Source organism: Talpa europaea (genome assembly GCF_964194135.1).
Source record: "Talpa europaea genome assembly, chromosome: 8".
NCBI lineage: Eukaryota > Metazoa > Chordata > Mammalia > Eulipotyphla > Talpidae > Talpa > Talpa europaea.
The window spans coordinates 122,248,888-122,269,290 of NC_140075.1; the positions used below are offsets into that span (position 1 = coordinate 122,248,888).

Below are 20,403 nucleotides of genomic sequence, written 5' to 3' on the forward strand. Positions count from 1 at the left end.
CGGGGGGGCGCGCGTCCCCTCACTTCCGGCGGGCGCTGCGCGGGCTGCGATTGGGCCGGAGGCCGCGCGCCCGCGTCCCGCTCAGCCAATTGGCGGCGCCGGCGCGGCGGCGCGCGCGCGGGCGCGCGCGGGCGGGGCGGGGCGGCCGCAGCTTGTCGCCGCCCGCGGGCCCGTCCGACGCCGGCCCGGCCCGTCCCCGCCGCCGCCCGGCCGCCATGTGACCGCGCCGCCGCCCTCCGCGCGCCCCGCCGCCGCCGCCCAGGCCGCCGAGGGAGCGGCGGGCGGGCGCCATGGCCGAGCGGGGCCGCCCGGGCCTCGCCGGCGCGCCCGGCGTGCTCGACACGCCGGTGCCCATGAACCTGTTCGCCGCCTGGGAGGTGGACGGCGCCAGCCCCAGCTGCGTGCCCAGGTACGCGCCCCGCCCCCGCCCCCGGCCCGCGGCCCCCCGGCCCCGCCCTCCCCGGTCCGCGCCCCCCCCGCCCCCCGGCCCCGCGCCCCCCGGCCCCGCGCCCTCCCCGGCCCCGCCCTCCTCGGCCCCGCGCCCTCCCCGGCCCCGCGCCCCCCGGCCCCGCGCCCCCCGGCCCCGCGGTCCGCGCCCCCCGCCCCCCTCCCCGGCCCCGCGCCCCCCGGCCCCGCGCCCTCCCCGGCCCCGCCCTCCTCGGCCCCGCGCCCTCCCCGGCCCCGCGCCCTCCCCGGCCCCGCGCCCCCCGGCCCCGCGGTCCGCGCCCCCCGCCCCCCTCCCCGGCCCCGCGCCCCCCGGCCCCGCGCCCTCCCCGGCCCCGCCCTCCTCGGCCCCGCGCCCTCCCCGGCCCCGCGCCCCCCGGCCCCGCGCCCCCCGGCCCCGCCCTCCCCGGCCCCGCGCCCTCCCCGGCCCCGCGCCCCCCGGCCCCGCGGTCCGCGCCCCCCGCCCCCCTCCCCGGCCCCGCGCCCCCGCCCCGCCCTCCACCTGCGCGCGCCGCACCTGAGGCCGCGCTCCCGGCTGAGCCCCGCGGACGCCGGCCCCGCGCGTCGGGCCCGGCGATGCGGGCGTCCCGGGCGCGGCTCTCGCCCGCCCGACCCGCCGCCCGCGCGTCCGGGGCCGGGAGCGGCCGCTTTGTTCCCGGCCCGCCGGCCCCGCGCGCGCGGGCGGGAGACGCGCTCCCTGGGGTCCGGTCCAGGGGCGGCCCGGCCTCTGCGGGGCCCTCGCGGGGGACGCTGCGCCCCCAGCCCCGCCGCCTCCTCCCGGCCCGAGCGGCGCCCCGACCCTCCTCCGCCTGCCCGGCTGTGGGGGCGCCCGCCCCCCCCCCCTCCCCTCCGGGCCGCCCCGCGCCCGCCCGCGGCCCGGCCCTGCGCCCCGGCCCTGGGCCCCCGCCCTGCGCCCCGGCTGCGGCGGCGCCGGCGGGAGGCGGCCGGGCTGGCGCAGGGGCCTTGTGAGCCCCGCGGGGAGCGGCCGGCCGGGGCTCCACAGAAGCGTTTGGGGGTGAGGGCGACGCGCCCCGCCTGGTGCTGCCCTCGGGTCCTTGGCTTTGCCTCTCCGTGGGGGCCGGGGCGTGAAGGGGCCGGGTGCCCGCAGTGCGCCCCCCGTGCGGCCCCTGCCGCGTGCCCTGTGCCGCCCCACCACGGGCAGCCCCGCTTGCCTGGTCTGCGGCCCGCGGGCCTGGCCTCCGGCCATCTGTGCTGCCCATCCTGAGGCCCTGCCCGCGCTCTGCCCGCAGCTCTCGCTCCCCCATCTGACCCCGGGTGCCCTCTTCCTCCACGCCCCGCCCTCCTCTGCCCTCCTGTGTGGTCTGTGCCACCAGGCCATCCCCCAGGCCGCCCACCTGCCTTTGGCCTCCGGGCTCCTTGGCAGCGCTGCGGGCTTCCGCCCCCTCGGGCCTGTGCAGGTGGCTCTGAGCACGAGGGCTCAGCTTTGTGCCCCCCCGGACCGGTCACCACCTGACCCTGCTGAACCCCCAACTGCGGGTCTTGGTCACTTGGGGCTGTGAGGTCTTCAGCCTCTGAGTGTCCTGGGGCAGACACGCTACTCGGGCCACTCCGGGCTGTCCCCGCTCCCCGGTGGCGGGCGCTGGGGCCTGTGACCCAGTGGCGGGGGGCAGGTGCTGTTCTGTGTGGCCGCCACGTCCAGAGTGCTGGGGCCACAGGCCAGCGCGGGGCACATGTGCTCTCGCTTCCCATGGTGGACATGGCCCCCAGAAGGCAGCAAGGGTCCCCTGAGAGGACCAACTAGTCTGCTCTCTAGTCAGCTGCCCTCAGCGCCTTCTCGTGGCCAGCCCCTGCAAGTTCTACTGTGCATCTGGGGTGCCCTCCCCACACCCCCATCAGCCACGGGAGGTAGGTGCCTGGCAGGCCCCGGCCCCCCTGCAGCAGGCCAGGGAGCAGGATGGCCTATGGCGCTGGCCGAGGACACCCACGTGGCCCTGTCGTGCTCCCTGGGCACCTGCCTGCTCCTGCTGACGCGGCGTCCTCAGCCACCATGTCCCTGGCGTCCATCTGTCCCGCAGCCGTCTGCGGGGTCTGGGAGCCCCGAGACCCCTGGTTATGACTGCTGGGGTCTGCCCCGGGGCCCCTCAGGCCTCCCAGCTCTCCGAGGGCCGCCCCTCCCCTTTCCTCGCTCTGGGGCTGTGGTGCCGCCTTGGGGTTTAGGTGAGCGCAGGCGTCTCTTCTCCCCATGGGCGGACGCCCTTGCACCCCCGCCCCGGCTGGGCCTCCTCCAGCTCCCGGGGGGCTGCGGTCAGCCTGCCTGGTGGCCAGGGCACCCTGGTGGCTGCGCACGGGCCTCTCAGCTGCTGGCGGCCCGGTCCCCCGTGGTTGGGGCGGCCCTCCCGACCCCCAGCAGTGGCTCCTGGGGGCCCCCGGCCTGCCTGGCCTCTGGGCGTCCTCCCGTCCCCGGCGTCAGGCAGCCGTGCCTCCCTGGACGTGGGCTAGGTGCACCCTACCCAGCGTGGCAGCTGCTGCCGGCCTCCCTGCCGGGCTGAGGCGCACTCCTGTCTGCGGCTGGGCTCGCGGGCAGGCTGCTGCAGCCCGGTAGGGGCTTTCTGCCCGCAGCCTGGTGCCCACTGTCCTCGGGCTCTGTTCGGGCCTTGGCCGTCTGCCTTGGCCGCGAGCTCTCCCTCCCGTCGCACCTCCGGCCTCAGCAGTGCGGGTGCCCTCCGTGCTGGGGTGTCCCTGCATGCTGGGGTGCCCCCCTGTGTTCTGGGGTGCCCCATGTGCTGGGGTGCTCTCCGTGCTGGGGTGTCCCTGCATGCTGAGGTGCCCCCATGCGATGTTGGGATGTTGGGGTGTCTCATGTGCTGGGGTGCCCTGTGTGCTGGGTTGAGGCTGAGCTGGGGCTGGGCAGGACCAGGCATGGGCAAGGCGGGGGTTGGGGTCAGGGTTGGCAGGGACCAGCAGGGGTGGGCGGTGTCTTGGTGGGGGGCATATCTGTGCCGCTGCCTGAACAGCCTGCGTGTGTGGGCAGGTGCAGCTGCCCAGGAGGAGCGGGCAGGTGTGGGGCTTGGGCACAGGCTCGGCCTGGGTCCTGGGGGGCGGTGACAGGGAGGCCATGGGGGAGGGCGTGGGGACTGCTGTCGGGGGCCCGTCCCCTGTCCAGGGACCATGGCCTGGTGGGCTGTGCTGGACGCCCAGGGGCCGGCGCTCCTTGCCCCCACCCGCCCCTCCTCAGGCGTGGCTGAGGCGCCCTTGGGCATCCAGGACACCAGCCTGGCCCGGGCAGGTGGGCCCAGAGTAGGATCTCTGGCCATGAGCCCCCAGGGGCTCGGCTGGGCCCCTCACAGTCTGCGCTGGTGCTGCCCGGGCCTGGCAGCCTTCCATGCTGCGCGACCGCCTTCAGGCTATGGCCTGTGAGCTGGCGCACGTGGCTCTGTTGCCCTATAGGAGAGGGGTCCCCGGGGCCCTGCGCCCCCACGGTGACCTGGGGGGCTGGAGCAGCCTCGACAGCAGGCTCCCGGGCAGTGTCCCCGCAGTGCCAGCCCTGGCCCCTCCCAGGGGGACACAGGGACTCTGGTCTCGAGAGCAGCGGCCGCCTGCACTGCCCATTCTCAGCCAGGACCAGGGCCCCACGAGGGAGGCCGTGGGCAGGCCTGACCCCGCAGCCTCCTGCAGACACCCCGAGCCTCCCTGCCCTGCTTGCCCGACAGTGCGGGGCCGGGGCGCGATGCCCCAGCCGTGCCAGCAGCCCTGCCCGCTCCTTCCTGGCCCTGTGCCCTGCCCCCCGCGCCCCCAGCAGTGTCCTGGGCGGATGGCGTTTCTTTGCTGCCTTCTCTTAGCGCCCTGTTTTCAACCCGAGAACGAGAGTCACCGACTCGCTCGCCCCCAAACACGGCGGGATGGAGGGCGGGGCCGCCCCGCACCTCTTCCCGGGCGGCCTGTCCCCTCGGGGCGCCAGGGTCGAGGTCAAGGCCGCCTTCCCGGCATTGGGCTCTGGGCGTGTGGCAGGGCCGCGGCCTCTGTGGGGCCCCACGAGCCCGCTGCCCTTGGCCTGGGAGGAGTGCGGCAGGGACACTGAGGCGGCGGCGCTGACCTTCCCCCTGACCAGCAGGAAGCCGCCGTGTCCCTACGAGGCCTGGACACCTGAGAAAGCTGGGCGGGGCCAGGGACCTGGCCGCTGCTCCCACCCCTCCCCCAAGGGACCGGCACCCCTGCCTGCCTGGCCTCCCCAGGTGTCTGGACTGCCTCTGCCCACGGGACCCTGTCCTGCCCCCGCGGGACCCCGAGCCAGCAGGCCAGCAGCCCCCCAGAGCCACCCTACAGAGGCCTGCATGGCTGTTGTGGCCCGAGCGCCAGGGCGGACGCACCCTGACGGGCGGCCGGAGATGCCGGAGGCACGTGGGCGTCCCCAGTACGGGTGCGCTGGACAGTGGGCCCCCCGCCCCCCGTGCAGCCTGCTTGTCTTCTGGCCGCGCTTCTGTGCCCCTTTGTCCCCTTGGCGCGCGGACACTGGCCCTTTGTCGGGCGGCTCCGCGGCCTCCTCCCCTCTGCTGGCCCATGCGCCTCCACTCCTGTCATGTCCAGCTGTTGACCCATCCCGGGCAGGGGTGTTCCTACCTGGAGGGACCCCCAGGCACCTCCCGGCGGCTGGAGTGGAGGCGACACTGCCTGCGGCCCTGCGCGGTCAGCGACGGCCAGCCGGGCCCTGCGTCCCGGGTCTGCCCTGAGACTGGTGGGCCGTCAGGTCTTCCCGTGAGGCGACTCTGCCCGTAGGACGGGCACTGATGCCGGGCGGAGGGGGCGGGGGGCGCCCGGGTGATGCTGGTCCCCAGCCGCTGCCCCCCGCGCCCACCCCTCACGGCCCTGCACCAGCTCCCCTGGGGCGTCTTCCACTGGGGGTTTGTGTCTCTGGGGAGGGCCGAGCCCCCCATATTTCTCCTCTAAGGTGGGTGCACCTGCTTTGGCCTGAGCGTGGCTCTCTGGCTCTCGCAGTGCCTGGAGGGTGACTGGGTCCTGGCGTGGAGAGGCCAGCGCCCCAAGAGGCAGACAGGCCGGCCCCAACTCAGGACTGGAGCGGATTGGAGCTCAGGACTGACTGTGTGGGCAGGTGGGGCTGCGGCGGTCAGTGCACCCACGGGCCTGCCCCGCCTGCGGGACGTGCTGGCGCCCCGGCCGTCGGGGCCTCTGTGCTCTGCCCGGGGCCCAGGCCCTTCTCCACAGGGAGCTCCAGCTGTACTGGGAATGAGGCATGGCCCCTTCCGTGGGGCCAGTTGGGGCCTGGGTCCAACTGACCACGCACAGCGGGCACCAGCACCTGCGTCCTGAGCTGTGTGTCCCCCCCGGTCTTCCCTGGGCCACGTGCTCTCCTGTCCATGACTTCTAAGCAGGAGGGGTGGGGGCCGAGGGGCCTGGCGAGGCCCGGGGGGCGGAGGGCGGGCGGAGGGCCCGGCTGAGCGCCCCCATCCTGCAGGCTGTGCAGTCTGACCCTGAAGAAGCTGGTGGTCTTTAAGGGGCTGGAGAAAGAGCTCATCTCCGTGGTGATCGCCGTCAAGATGCAGGTCGGCCTCACTGGGCTTCCCTGGGGCCGGGGGACAGGGTGGGCACTGCCCCGACACTCTGGCGGAGCTGGGCCCTAAGCGCAGAGGGGCCCTCCTCTCCTGCCAGCACCCCCATGGGATTATAGGGTCTGTGGGTTCCAGGGGAGCCCCCTGGGGAGGGCCCCAATCTGTTGGGTAGTCCACAGTGGTCTCTGGGGCTGCTGCGCGGCCCGTTTCCCCTGCCGCCGTGGCCCTGGGCCCAGCCTGCATTTTGCAGGCCGCCGTCCCACGAGCGTCCCCGCCCCACCTCCACCACCCTGTGACCCTGTGGCCACCAGCACTCGGCCTTCAGGCTGTGTTCCTGCCAGGGCCACCTCCTGCGCTGCCCGCCCCCGCCCCCGCCCGGGCCCCCTCCCTATGGCCTGCGCCTCGGGGGCCACACTCCGCTCTCCGCCGCACTCTGCCTGGTCCCCCGTGCCAGGCACCTGCCCCGTTCCTCCAGGGCTCCAAGCGTGTGCTTCGGTCCCATGAGATCGTGCTGCCCCCCAGTGGACACGTGGAGACGGACCTGGCCCTGACCTTCTCGCTGCAGGTGGGCCTCTCCGCCCACTGGGACGGTCGGCAGCGGCCCAAGCCCCGGTGGGCTGCGGGCCTGGCCGGCTCCCAAGTACGCTGGGCCCTGGACTTGCCACCGCTGCCTCTGCCTGCTTTAGAAGCCGGTGTCGAGCTCAGCCTCTGTCCTTCTCAGAGTCGCTGCCCGTTTACTCCCCGCTGCCCTCCGCACACAGCAGCTCAGGCTCGGGGTGGGCTCCGGCGGGCGGTGCTTGGGCGGGAGGGGCCGGCCCCTGCAGCCCGCCGGGACAGATTCCTTTGCCCATAGTACCCCCACTTCCTGAAGAGGGAAGGCAACAGGCTGCAGGTCATGCTCCAGCGCCGGAAGCGTTACAAGAACCGGACCATCCTGGGCTACAAAACTTTGGCGGCCGGCTCCATCAACATGGCTGAGGTGGGCTGCACCTGCAGGCTCCCTTCGGGCCGGACCAGCCCTCGCTGCCCCGCTGTGTCCATGGCCAGAGCGGGCTGTCTGGGCAGGGGAGGACCCTGCCCCCCGAGGCTGGGTGCCCAGCTGGCTGCTTCCAGAACAACTGTGCCCCTCCCCTCCCCTTTGCTGCCTCCACGTCTGGGCGTGCTTGTGCCCCTGTGTGGCCTCCGTGTGCCCAGTTGCAGGCGCAATCTGGGCTGTGGCCTATGCACTGGCCTGGCGCCGCCTGCTGGCCCTTCCGCGCTGCTCCTGGAGCGGGGTGCAGGCCGTGCCTCCCCTAAGAGCTTTATTTTCTTTCGTGACTAAAAGCTAATCCTTGGACCCGGCTCCAGGGCCTCTGGCAGGCAGCTGGTGTCCCACTCTCGGGACAGTCCTGGTCACCCACAGGGGCTGCTGCCCGGTTGCACTCTCTGGTGGGGCGGGGAGGTGAGGTGCTTGGTGCCCCTAGAGCCGCCCCTGCCCCCAGGTGCTGCAGCACCCCCCTGAGGGTGGCCGGGTGCTGGGCCTGTGCAGTGACGGCAAGGAAGCGGCTGCCAGGGTGGCCGAGGTCTGGATCTTCTCCCTATCCAGCCAGCCCATCGACCATGAGGACAGTACCATGCAGGCTGGCCCCAAGGCCAAGGCCACAGGTGACGCCTGCCCACCCAGCCACATCTGCGGGGGCAGTGAGGACCCAGGGTGGGCGGGGCCGTGGCCTGTTGCCCAGACGCCGTCCGGAACCTTGGGGCCTGCCCCTTCCGTGTCTCCCCGCAGACAACTACTCCGAGGAGGAGGACGAGAGCTTCTCCTCAGAGCAGGAAGCCAGCGACGACGCTGCACAGGGCCAGGTAGCCGCCGGGCGGGGCCGCTGCAGGGCGGGGCGCAGCGAGCTGGCAGGCCCTGGGGCCCCGGGGCCCTGGGGTGCGTCAGCGGCCTCCCTGGGCACCAGGACGATGCTCCAGAGCTGGCCCCAGGAGGGGAGCCGTGGCATGGCGGGGTGGGGGGCTGGGACAGAGGGCCGTGGCTGGCCACATGGGGGCAGGGAGGAGGTGGGGGGCTGTGGCCGGGTGGGGGTGCTGGGGAGGAGGGTTGGACTGGGGAGTGAAGGTGCGTTTGGGGGGGGCTGTGGTCAGGTTGGGGCACTGGAGGAGGGGCGGGGGCCTGCGTGGCCTCAGGCGTGTGTCCACCAGGAGCTGGACGAGGACGACTTTGAGGTGGGGAAGCCGGGGAAGCAGCGGCGCTCGCTAGTAAGAACGACGTCTATGACCAGGGTCGGTGCTGCTGGTTTTACTAACCCTGGGGCGGGCGGGCGGGGCTGGACATAGGCCTGGGCTCCCCCAGATACAGCGGGCTCCGCGCCTGCCCTGGCCGTCATCTCCCAGAGCGGGGCTGGCCGGCGACGGGGCTGCCAGGTCTGGGGTGGTGGGCGGGCAGGCAGCTGCTGCCTCGTCCAGGGAGCCCGGGTGCCCAGGTGGGGCCCGCTTCTGTCCAGCCCACTGGCACCGTGGCCCCTGGGGCAGGCAAGGGCTGTCAGCTGTAAGCCCACTGTGTGTCCACTGCCAGGGGCCTGGACAGGGGCCCATGCCCAGCTGCCCTGCAATTGGGGCTGTGGCTCTCAGTCAGGCCCAGGGCCCCCACACATGTGTGTCCACTTGGGGCTAGTGTCCGGTTTTTCCAGAGGGAGGTGTGGATCCTGGGTGCTGGGAGGCACCGCCTTGCTCTGTGGCCAGTGGCCAGAGCTGAGCTGCTACCCCATGCCCTGGGGCGGGGGAGGTTTCTGTGGGCCTGGTGTGCACGCCTGCCTGGTTCACAAGGGCGGGGCGGGGCGGGGCGGGGCGGGGCAGCTGCAGGGACGCGGGGTGCCCACTCGCCAGCCTGTGTTGCAGCAGCAGAACTTCAAGCAGAAGGTGGTGGCCCTGCTGCGGAGGTTCAAGGTGTCTGATGAGGTGAGGCCCAGGCGCGCAGGTGTGTCAGGGCAGCTAGGCTGCACCCCAGAGTGCGTGGGAGGCAGTGTCGAGGGGTGCCCCTGAGTGAGCCCCACCCATCAGGTCTGGGATGGACTGCAGCACCCATACTCTCCCCGGGGCTTGTGATCCGCGCCTACCGGCCCCTGCATGCAGCCCCGCGTGGCTGGTCCTTTCCAAAATGGCTTGGCCATGTGTGGGCAGGGCCTGGGCACTGCCTGCTGGCCCCGGGGTGGGAGCCCTGCTGCCTGCATCCCAAACTTGCTATAAAATCTCCAACCAGGACGGTGGACAGCTGGTGGAGGGCCCAGGTCCACTCCAGGGAGAAGGGTTCTTCGGCCAGTGGTGCTGGAAGCAGCTGGGCCTACAGAGTGTTGTGGGGGGAACCAAGGATGGGTGTGCAGGACCCTGTGGCCTCCCCGCAGTGGCTCCCAGATTGGGCCAAGACGTTGGGCAGGAGGGCACCCTCATGGCTGGCGGGAGGGCAGAGGTCTCCAGAGGAGACCACTCGGGGCCTGCAGGGGACGCCACTGGGTGTTGCTAGGCTGCAGCCCGTCCACGGGGCTGGCACATGCTGTGAGGACAGCTGCCAGGTGTTTCCCGCCAGCTGGGGACACCAGTCACAGCACAGCTCCTCTGTGCCGCAGCCGGACGGCACCATCGCACTGGGCTGCTGACCGTGGCAGCCCCGTCCGCCAGGCCAGGCATGGGCAACAATCAGCTGGGTGGTGTGGAAGGCGCTGGGCGCAAGTATGGGCTGCTGGGCTGGGGCCGCGAGGTCCAGGTTGGCGGGCAGTGTTGACGGCGGCCCGGCCCCTCACGGACTGTGCTCGGCCAGGTGCTGGACTCGGAGCAGGACCCCGCAGAGCATGTCCCCGAGGTGGAGGAGGACCTGGACCTTCTGTACGACACACTGGACATGGACCCCAGTGACAGTGGCCCTGATATGGAGGACGATGACAGTGTCCTCAGCACCCCCAAGCCAAAGCTCAGGTGGGCCCAGCCGGGCGGGGGACCTTGGGCTGGCGGGGTGGGGCGAGGCGAGGGGGTCAGGGCTGGCGGGGCTCCCCCCCACGTGGCCCTTGGGAGCAGGTCAGTGGCCCTCGGGGCTCCACATCCCTGCAGCGGTGGCTGGCCACGCTCCCCTGGCCTTCCTCGGCCCTGCGGTGATGCCCTGACCCACTGTCTTCTGCTTAGACGTCCAGAGTCTGTGGGCCCCCGAGCTGCCCCCACAGCTCCCCGTGGTGGACCGTACCCTCCCTGAGACCCCGGCACCTCAGGGTGCAGCTGGGAGCTCTCACTGGGGCTCAGATGCAGCTCCCTATGCCTTGCGAGGGGCCAGTCTTGCTGGGCTGGTGGCCACCCTAGGGTGGAGTCTGACCGCTGTCCTCTTCCACAGGCCATACTTTGAGGGCCTGTCGCACTCCAGCTCGCAGACGGAGATCGGCAGCCTCCACAGTGCCCGGAGCCAGAAGGAGCCCCCGAGCCCAGTGAGCCGCATGCCCACTACCCTCGCGGTGTTCTCCAGCCCGAGCCCCAACCAAGGGGTGTCAGCCTCACCCCGCCCCGCCTCACCCCGCAGGCCGACGCGCCCGAGAAGCCACGGACCCCGGTGGGCCGGCCGCCGAGCGACACCACCCCTGACCCTGCAGCCAACGTAAGAGGCGCGGGGGCTCCTGGGCACAGACCCGCAGTGGCCCGAAACCCTCAGTCTGCCCTGGGGGCTCGCCAGTGCTTGGTGGGCACAGGGGCCCCAGCGGGCGTGCATGCCACGGGCTGTCCCTGTCCAGCAGAGCTCCCCGGCCCCAGGGGAGCAGCCCGCGCCATCCGAGGACAGCCCGGAGGCGGACAGCTGCCCCCTGGACGTGTTCTCCGAGCGGCTGCCACCCAGTGGGCGCATCACCAAGACCGAGTCGCTGGTTATCCCTTCCAACAGGTGAGGTTGCCACCCTCGGGGGGAGGCCAAGCCCATGGGGTGCCTGCCCAGCCAGGCCTGTGACCAGGAGCGTCCTCTGGACCCCGTGTGGCTGGCTGCAGTGGGCGGGGCTGGGGCGGCGCCCTGGATGCCCAGCGAGCCCGGCCAGGAGCGCTGCACCTCAGGGCCCTGACCGAGATTCTGGCCAGGGCCGAGGGGAAGCCGGCCGGCCGCCGGGGTCGGAGCACCTCCCTGAAGGAGCGGCAGCCGGCCCGGCCGCAGAGCGAGCGGGCCAACAGCCTGGACAACGAGCGCTGCCCGGACACGCGCAGCCCACTGCAGGTGAGGTCGCAGGGCTGCGGGCAGAGACGGTGGCGGTGTCCCGCGCCTGAGGACCTGGCCGGCCCGGTCCCAGGCTTGCTGGACGAGGTTGGGGAGCCGCCAGCCCGGCCCATCGCTGGGGCCCCCCATCCCCCAGGGCCCCGGCCGGGCTGGGGGCCCCCCATGGATGGGCCGGCCGTGTCTGCAGATCCCCCGGAAGACCGTGTACGACCAGCTGAACCACATCCTAGTGTCCGACGACCGGCTCCCTGAGAACGTCATCCTGGTCAACACCTCAGACTGGCAGGGGCAGGTGCTGGGTCCCCTCTCCCCCCCCCCCCCGGTGGGTGTGGGCAGGGGCGGGGCAGGCTGTGGCTCACGGCGTCCTCTGCAGTTCCTGTCCGATGTGCTGCAGCGGCACGCGCTGCCCGTGGTGGGCACCTGCTCGGGGGCTGACGTGCAGGCCGCCTTCAGCACCATTGTCTCCCGCATCCAGAGATAGTGAGTCCCCCCACACGCCCCCACACGCCTCCATCATGGGGGGCGGTCCCTTGCCCCCTCCCCGTCCCCAGCTGCTCGGGCAATCTGGAGGCCTCCCGGCGGGCTTGGCTGTGGGGTCGCCCGTGCGGGAGAACCTGCATGGGGAGCTGACGCCTCTGAGGCCCCGTCTCTCCCGCCCCGCCTGGACCCAGCTGCAACTGCAACTCCCAGCCACCCACGCCGGTCAAGATCGCGGTGGCCGGCGCCCAGCATTACCTCAGCGCCGTGCTGCGGCTATTCGTGGAGCAGCTGACCCACAAGACCCCCGACTGGCTCGGCTACATGCGCTTCCTGGTTATTCCGCTGGGTGAGGCTGCAGGTCCGCGCTTGTCGGCCGCCCCACAAGGGCAGGGAGGCCCGTGGCATTGTTGGGTGGGGACCGGCGCCTCCGCTGCCACCAGGGCCTCCAGCCGGGCCTGGCCGTCCCCCACAGCAGACAGGACAGGGCCGCCTCTTGTGAAGTGGCCGGCAGCAGCGAGGGGCAGTTCTGGCATGGGCCCATGGCTGACCCTTCGCCCTGACCGCAGGCTCCCACCCGGTGGCCCGGTACCTGGGCTCTGTGGACGACCGCTACAATGACTTCTTCCAGGACCTGGCCTGGCGGGACCTGTTCAACAGGCTGGGCGCCCAGAGCACAGGTGAGGCCGGGTGCCAGCTGGGGGCGGGTGGGGAGCGGGGGGCAGGCAGCAGGTGGCCAGCCCCTGCCCACCCGCCCGCCCCACCCTGCAGTGCAGGACACCCCTGACATCGTGGCGCGGATCACACAGTACATCTCGGGGGCCAACTGCGCCCACCAGCTGCCCATCGCCGAGGCCATGCTGACTTACAAGCAGAAGAGGTACCTGGGCGCCCCGTGGCCTCCAGCCCCAGCCCCCAGGTCCCTCAGACAGGCTCTGGGAGTCTGGCATCCACTGCTCTCGGGGCTGAGGTGGGGCTGCTGGGGCCTCTGGACCCACCCCTGGGACTGCGGGCCTCGTGGTTCAGAGGGCCGAGGCCCCGGCCCGGCACAGGCTCTGGCCCCTTTCTGAGGGACGCGGGCATCTTCCCCAAACGGCCAAGACAGTTGAGCAGAGGCCCGGGCGGTGCCGTGGGGCCCTCCTGACCCCGCCCGGGCGCGGAGCCCTCCGGAGCCCCTTCCCAAGGGGAGCCACTGAGCCCCCCATAACGCGTTTGTCTTCTCTCTTGGCGGCTTCCTGAAAGGAAAAAGAACTTTCACTTTGACTTTGCTCTCAGGTACTGCTGTCTGGGCCTGCCCCCACGCTGGTCTTTGAGGCTGTTTAGCAGTGACCCCTGAGCCAGGCCCTGTCCCCTGGGCTCTCCTGGGAGCCAGCCGGCTGCCAGAGGGGCTGGAGGGGCCCTGCCCCTGCACCCCACCACACACCCCCGCACCCCCCCCCCCCGCTCCAAGGCCACCTGCCCCACCCACTGAGGCTCAGCGTGTCGCCCGTTGTGAGCTGCTGCCTAGGGTGGCCGTGGCCAGCACGTGGACTTTGTCCCCAGTTCATGCTGGGGCTGCCCGGCAGGCCACTGGGCTGGAGGCCCCTGGGGGCCAGAGGCTTTGCACCCCGAGGGAGACGTTCGTGTTTATAGCCAAACGCAGGTGGCCCTGCCCCCGGGTCTCCACTCTGGGCCCCTGGGCCTCCGGCTACTTGCTCTGTGGGAAAAACTCCCAAGGTGTGTGTGTGAAATCCATTCACTGCCCTGCTGGACCTGGGGCAGGGGAGCCTCTGAACTCCACAAGCCTCCTGCTAAACCAGCCTTGGCAGACATAAAGACCAGTGAGGCCCTGCCCCCGGCGCCTCCCCTGAGCGCCCCGCCCGCCCCTGCACGCCTGCCCGGCCCCTGCTCGCCACCGGCCTTCTGTGTCAGTGCTCGGTGCTCTAAGCCACAGGCAGGGCCCCAGCACTTCTGTACCCCACGATGTGGGTCACACTGGTTCGGGGTGGTGGGGGGCACGCGGGTCAGCCCTGGCTGTGTGCAGACCCTCCTGTGCTAGCGACCACCACAGCCCTGTGCCAGCTGCGCGTCCAGTGAGCGGGTCAGCAGATGGCCTGCATGTGGCCACCACCATGCGCAGCCCACCAAGGATCACGTGTGCTGGCTGCGCCACTCCCCACCCCCCCCCACCCTCACCCCCCGCACGGCCTGGCTGGACGTGTCTGCATGGCCGAGGCTTGTCTGGCTGCGCTGCCTCCTCAGGCATCCCAGCCGGGGTGCTGCCTCTGCTGCTCGTGGGGAGGGTCTGGGGTGACCGCCAGGGCAGGGCCCGGGTGTGCAGTGGGTGCCCGCCTCCAACTGCACACACAGGGCTGGGGAGCAGAGGGTGGGCAGCCGCTTGCCCTGGGGGCCCCTCCCATCCACCTCAGGCATGGGACCATCCTGGGAGGTGTCAACTGTGTCTTTGGTGGAGGTGCAGCGCCTCCTGCCTGGAGCACTGAGCCTGCTGGGCACCAGGTGCACCTCTGGGCAGCCCCATGCTCTCCTGCCATGAGGGCCTGGTCAGGACGCAGGCCAGAGTGGAGCCGCCAGAGAGGGCCTGGAGCCCAGGCCACCGCCAGAGGCCAGTTGCGCACCCGCCCATCTGCTCCTGACTGAGCACGGGTGCACTGCAGGCAGGATGGTGGTGGCCCCTCACCCAGCCCTGGGCAGTCCAGCTCTCCAGTGGGCCTGGGCGGCTACTGGCAGTGGGCACTGTAGCCTGCTGGGGCACCTCAGCCCATTGCTGGAGGGCACTGCAGGACATGGCATGGCCCCACTGGCCAGCCCTCAGGTGTCCCCACCTCGTGGCCGCTGGCACAGGCTTGCATTTGTCCTGCAGGTCTCACTGGGAGGGCCCTGCAGGCCCAGGTGCTGGCCAGGGTACAGCATGGGGGAGGGCCTGCTGGGCCCTGGCCACAAGAGGGCACCCACACGGGGTTGTGGTGTCTGCTCTCTTCCCAGCCCCGACGAGGAGTCCTCCCAGAAGTTCGTCCCCTTCGTCGGGGTGAGTGCCTGGGCAGCCGCCGCTGCAGCACCCTCCAGAATCCTCCTCCTGTGCAGACTTGGGTGCTTGGGAACCTCCAGGCGGGGCTGCCCCATGCTGGGGCCCCCTCTGTCCCTGGCTTGGCCTCTTGCAGAGGCGGCTACAACAGGGGTGGTGAGGCCCTGGGCCCACGTGTGCCAGCCAGCCTAGCTGCTGTGGGCCGAGGTCCTCCCTTGGCGGGCAGGGTTTCTACACCTGCATCCTGGCCTCTGGCCCTGGAGTTGGCCACCACACAGGCTGTTGGTGGGTAGCTGTCCGAGGGCCAGAGCCTGAGGCCTGTGAGGCTCAGCCACGGAGAACAGGAGCCTTTCCTGCCAATGGCCATGGGTGCCCGGAGCACCGGCTGGCCAAGCCTGGCCAGGGGCCTTCAGTAACTATGGCCCCTCTGGGCACTGCTGTCCCCTGGACACAGGGTGACCATGACACATGCCAGGGTGGCCCTTCTGAGCTCTGCTCAGCTGCACGAAGGGTCTGGCGCATCTGGCACGGGGGCGGGCCTGGGGACACCCCAGTGCCCCTAGCCAGCGCCCCTGCTTTGCAGGTAGTGAAGGTTGGGATAGTGGAACCCTCCTCGGCCACCTCAGGTGAGCTGTCCTCCTGCCCGGGGAGGGACGCCCACGGCCCTGGGCAGAGCGTGGGGTCACGTGCTCCTGTCTTCTCTCCAAAGGTGACTCGGACGATGCGGCCCCCTCAGGCCCCTGCGCGCTCTCGTCCACCCCTCCGTCCTCGTCGCCTGCGGCCAAGGAGGCCTCCCCCACCCCACCCTCCTCCCCGTCAGTCAGCGGAGGCCTGTCCTCCCCCAGGTGATTGTCCTCGTGAGTGGGTTCTAGCCTGACCCCTCTGACGGCCCAGCCCCCGCAGGACACCCAGCCGCGACTGCTCAGAGCATGGCCTCAGGCCCGGGCCGGGGCGTAGGCCCAGGGCAGGCTTGGGGAGTAGGGCTGGGCCCTGGCTCGCTGGCACTGGGGCCCACAGAGGGAGGGCACCAGAGACTAACCCAGGGGCCTAGTGTCCCCCCCACTGCCACCATGTAGACAGTGTAGACAGTGGGGGATGAGGCACAGCCAGCTGGAAGCTGAGTGTGGACAGAGGGGCTGGGGCCACTGGGGAGTCGCCCCACCTTAGAGGTCGGGGGTCATGGCTGCCCTGTTGCAGGCCCAGCGGTCAGGCCACTGACCTTGGCCCTGCAGACTCAAGGGGACGACTGGGGGAACAGGTGGGAGGCTGGCCAGGGTGCTCCGGGTGACCCTGTGTGGCGATGACGCCAGGGCCCCAGTCGGGCATCCTAGGGACCTGGGGGGCCTGAAGCTGGGGACGCCAGAGGCCAGAGAGCGAGGCCCATCTGCTTCACAGCCAGGGCATCGGCGCCGAGCTGATGGGGCTACAGGTGGACTACTGGGTCGCCGCCCAGCCCGCGGACAGGAGACGGGACTCCGAGAGGAGGGACCTGCCAGCCGCCAAGAACACGCTCAAGTGCACCTTCCGGTCTCTCCAGGTCAGCAGGCTGCCCAGCAGTGGCGAGGCTGCGGCCACGCCCACCATGTCCATGACTGTGGTCACCAAGGAGAAGAATAAGAAGGGTGAGGTGGGGGGCTGTCGGCCCCACGGGAGGTGCGCCCGCCCTGGCCCGGCTGCAGAGGCACAGGGGCAGCCCTGCCCTTCCCTCCTAGTCATGTTTCTGCCCAAGAAGACCAAGGACAAGGACACGGAGCCCAAAAGCCAGCGTGTCGAGGGCATCAGCCGGCTCATCTGCACGGCCAGGCAGCAGCAGACCATGCTGCGGGGTGAGCCGCCTGCCCGTGGGTCCCACCCAGGCCCCAGGGACCCCTTCTAGCCTCGGCCTCCCTGGCACCAGAACCAAGGCGCTTCCTCTCAGAGGCCTTAGTCAGGCCTCCCGGCCCTGGCCAGCTCCCTCCGGGCTTCTGCTTTAAGTGAGGGGTTTGAAATTACGCCTGCAGGCGCCTTGGGGGTGAGGTGGGTGTGGGCGAGCCCAGCTGCCTGCCCCAGGGGTGACCAGGGCAGCAGGGAGCCCTGTCCGGCGGCTGGGCTGGCTCCGCACCCGGGCCCCCATCAGCGACCTTGTCCCTGCAGTCCTCATCGATGGCGTGGAGTGGAACGACGTGAAGTTCTTCCAGCTGGCCGCCCAGTGGTCATCCCACGTCAGGCACTTCCCCATCTGTGTCTTTGGGCATCCCAAGCCCGCCTGCTAGCCGCCTGCGCTGGGCCAGGCCCGCTGCGCCCCGTGGGCAGCGCCACCACGGGACGCCGCCTTGGCCCTGAGACCGGCTCGCGTGCCTGCAGGCTCCCGCTGGGCGCCCGGGCCCTGTGCTCACTGGCACGGGCCTGGCAGGCAGCCGCCAGGGGAGGATGGTATGTTGGCGCCTCTGGACCCCAGCGCCCCAGCAAGAAGGGAGCCCTCACCTTCACAGCCAGCCCCTCCTCGACGCCAGCGTGCTTCCTGGGGGTGCTGGTGGCAGGCACAGGGCCGCGCCCCCTTCTTCAGGCCCCAGCACCCCCTCCTCCTCCCAATAAACTCCAGCCTTGCGGGCAGATGTGTTGCCGCCAAGTACGTGCCACGCCCCCCGCCGGCCGGCCAGGGCCTCCGCTGCCGGGGCTGGGCCCAGGGCCCTGGCCCTTGGGAACCCCGCACCCCAGGAGGCCCCCTTCCGACTCCAGCCTGGTCTCCCCACGGCCACCTGGACGTTGCCGCCTGGCCATCTGCCCCGCGACCCCTGCACCCCCCGCACCCCCTCCCCAGGCAGGTGCGGGTCTGGGGGGCCCGGCAGGTTGGACCACAGGACTTGGGCCACGTGGCTGCAGATTGCTGGCTGGAGCCCCCCCCACCGGTGCTGGACCCCAGGGGACCGGGGCGCTGCCCATCCCGGGACGCACGTGGTGTCCCCGCCTTGCTTCCACCACCAGCCCCGGGCTCCTGCAGGGGCCGCGCGGGAAGGCCCGGCCGTGGCCAGCCCCGCGCGCCGCACCTGCCGGGGCTTCCTGCGGAGGCCGAGCCCACCCGGTGCCCCTGGACGCGGCGCGCGGGCCGCTCGGCGCAGGACGGCGGGGGCTGCCCGGGCTCGAGTGGCCGCAGCCGAGGCACGGCCGGAGGCCAGGCGGCCCCGCGGCCAGCGCTGCCCGCCGGAGCAGAGGGACGCGCCGGGCCCGCCCGCCACGGGGTGGCACGTGGGTTATTCGACGGTGCTGGCGCGACGCTAATAAATCTGGAGGAGCCTCTCGGCGCCCCTGTCGTGTGCTTTCTCCGGCGCCCCGGGGCGCGCGCCGCGGGGCCGGGCCCGGGCCGGGGCGCGCGGGGGCCACGGGGCGCCCGCCGGCCGAGACCCCGCCAAGCGCGGGCCGCGGCGGCCAGAGCGCAGGCGCGGCGCGGCCGGAAGCGGAAGCGGAAGCGCCGCGCTCGGCCCGCGTCACGCGCCCCGCCCGCCGCCGCCACCCCCAGGCCGGAACCCCGCCGAGCGGGGCGCCGGGGCCGGGCTGCGCGGGGCCGGCCCGGGGCGTGGCCCGCGGCGTCAAGCTGAGGTCACAGGGGCGGCGGGCGACGCGCCGGGCCGCAGCCGCGAGGCGGGCCCGGCGCGGGCGGGCAGGGCCGGGAGTCCCCGCGGGAAGGCGGGGCGGAGGACTCAGCCCCATGGGGCGCACCCTCAAAGCTCACTCTGCGGGCGCCGCGGGCTCTGCCCCGCCGCCCCTCGCTGCAGCGCCCCGGCGAGCCAGGGGGACAGAGGCGGCCTCGGGGACCGGCCCCCAGGGGGACCGACCGCAGCCCGCGGGCCGGGGTGTGGACAGCGGCGGGGCGCCCCGCGGGAGGCAGCCAGAGCTGCAGGCCCCCTGGGGGGCCGAGCCGGCCGGGGCGCGGGCCTCCGTGCGCGCCAGCCCGACAGGGCCGCTGACCCAGGACTGGGTAAGCCCGGGGGCCGGCCCTCCGCCCCGGGACCCAGGGCTGGCTCTGGGAGGGCTGCTGGGTAGAGTGGGGCAGGGGCGGGCCTGGCGGGCAGCAGGCGGGGCTGGGCACACCCCAGGACCTGGAGGGCCTTGGTGGGACGCCCCCTCCGGCCTCGCGCCTCGCGCCAGCACCTGCTGGCTCCTGCGGGGTCCCTGTCCTGGGCGGCCGGAGGGAGAGCTGCCCACAGCAGGGCCGGGCCAGCGTCACGTGGGGGTGGCGGCAGGACTGGCCAGATGGTCCCAAGAGGCTCTGCCACTGAGCGCCCGGCGGGAGCCCTCTCTAGCCCGCCACTGGCCCGCACCCCTGCCCAAGTGGGGTCCCTTCCTGTGCTCCCCCGAGCCTGGCACCAGTTAGCTGCCCTCTCTGACTGCCCTGAGGGTCCCTCCATTGAGCCCCCCAGAGCCCCTTCCACACGGAACTCTTCACAGCACTGTCCGTGGTGGCCCCTGGCCATGCCAGAGCTGCCCCACCCTCTGCCTTTTCCCTTCCCTTCTGGCCTCACCCGAGCCTCCCCCACAGGGGCAGTGGGGAGCTTGCTCCCAGAGGAGCCGCCCACTGCTGGGGGCCAGGGTTGGGGGATGCCCTCTCGGGGCCTGTGGGCAGCAGCCCCCCCCCGGGAGGGGCTGACCCAGGTGCTGCACCCTCTAGGCCCCTAGAAAGGCCAGAGGGAAGTACTGGAGGATAGAGAACAGGAGGACGGGAGACAGGCCAGCAGGAGGGACCCACTGTCCAGGGCACCCTCGCTGGGCAGAGGGTGCGGGGCAGCCTTGGCCACCCAGCACCTGCCCCCACGTTTCTCATCCCTTGAGATGGGAGTGGACAGGTGAAGCACCAGAGAGCCTGATCGGGCGGGCGGCCGAGGCCCGGGGCGTCCGGCGGGGCTCCTGCCGCCCATGTGGGGGCTGCCTGGCACCGCCCTGCAGAAGGTGCCCACCTGGGCCACGGCAGGGGCAGGGCAAGACACCGCGGCCATGTCCACTGCAGTGTAGTCGGCGTCCGGCAGAGGCCAGCGCCATGGCCTGGCTCACAGGGGACGCGGGCGGCAGCCGCGGTCATCCGGGCCACACATGGGGATGCACCTGGGCCTGCCAGGTCCCTGGAGGGCCAGGCAGGCCGCAGCGAGGGGAGCAGAGGGTGGCCCCTCCACAAGCTGAGGAGAGTCCTGGGTGTCACCTCCTGCCCCAAGCCGGCCCTAGACGTGGCCCAGGTGCCCATTACACATGTGTCATCATGGTGCACAGGGAGGGTTTTAGGGGAGGAAGGAACAAGAGGGCTCTGGACGCGGGCACTGCCGTGAGAAGCAAGGTAAGGGGCGGGAGCCCCCATCCAGGAGCGAGGCCTGGCCTGGCCCGGGGTGCCCCTGGGGTCTGATGCTGGGAAGGTGGCAGAGAACAAGGCTGGCCAGCGGGGCCTGAAGCCCCCAGGCCCCGGGAGGACCTGGGAGCAGCTTGAGCCCAGGGGAGGACAGGAGGGGCCGTGAATGCCCCCACCTGGCCCTGGTGGCTTGGGCCTGTCAGGACTGAATAGCAGGCAGCTGTGGTCAGCAGGGGGATGCAAACCATGGGGGGTGGTGCCCCTTCCTGAAGGAGACCCCAGGCCCCTGGCTGCCCGACACAGACAGAGCGAGACACAGAGGGACGGGCACGGGCTGGCCAGCAGGTGGCCAGACACAAACCTGCCTGCGGGAGGACCGTCCGGGGGCACGGGTCTTCCCAGAGGCCCC

The 20,403-nt window shown here is 72.4% G+C and overlaps 1 protein-coding gene across 1 annotated transcript; it reads left to right on the forward strand.

Moving 5' to 3' along the window:
• Positions 1 to 290: 290 nt before the first annotated feature.
• Positions 291 to 17,943, forward strand: PACS2 (phosphofurin acidic cluster sorting protein 2; the record flags this gene model as incomplete). The annotated part of the gene is made up of 25 exons (XM_084240595.1): positions 291 to 409; positions 5,876 to 5,963; positions 6,445 to 6,534; positions 6,823 to 6,948; positions 7,451 to 7,613; positions 7,738 to 7,811; positions 8,154 to 8,234; positions 8,850 to 8,909; positions 9,766 to 9,920; positions 10,327 to 10,417; positions 10,510 to 10,584; positions 10,721 to 10,863; positions 11,052 to 11,184; positions 11,372 to 11,476; positions 11,558 to 11,664; positions 11,856 to 12,010; positions 12,231 to 12,341; positions 12,433 to 12,541; positions 12,904 to 12,936; positions 14,644 to 14,686; positions 15,267 to 15,309; positions 15,393 to 15,528; positions 16,079 to 16,305; positions 16,396 to 16,509; positions 16,817 to 17,943. 25 exons carry the CDS (start codon positions 291 to 293, stop codon positions 16,933 to 16,935), a joined length of 2,700 nt encoding a protein of 899 aa, XP_084096721.1. The 3' UTR covers positions 16,936 to 17,943.
• Between the last annotated feature and the right edge of the window lie 2,460 nt (positions 17,944 to 20,403).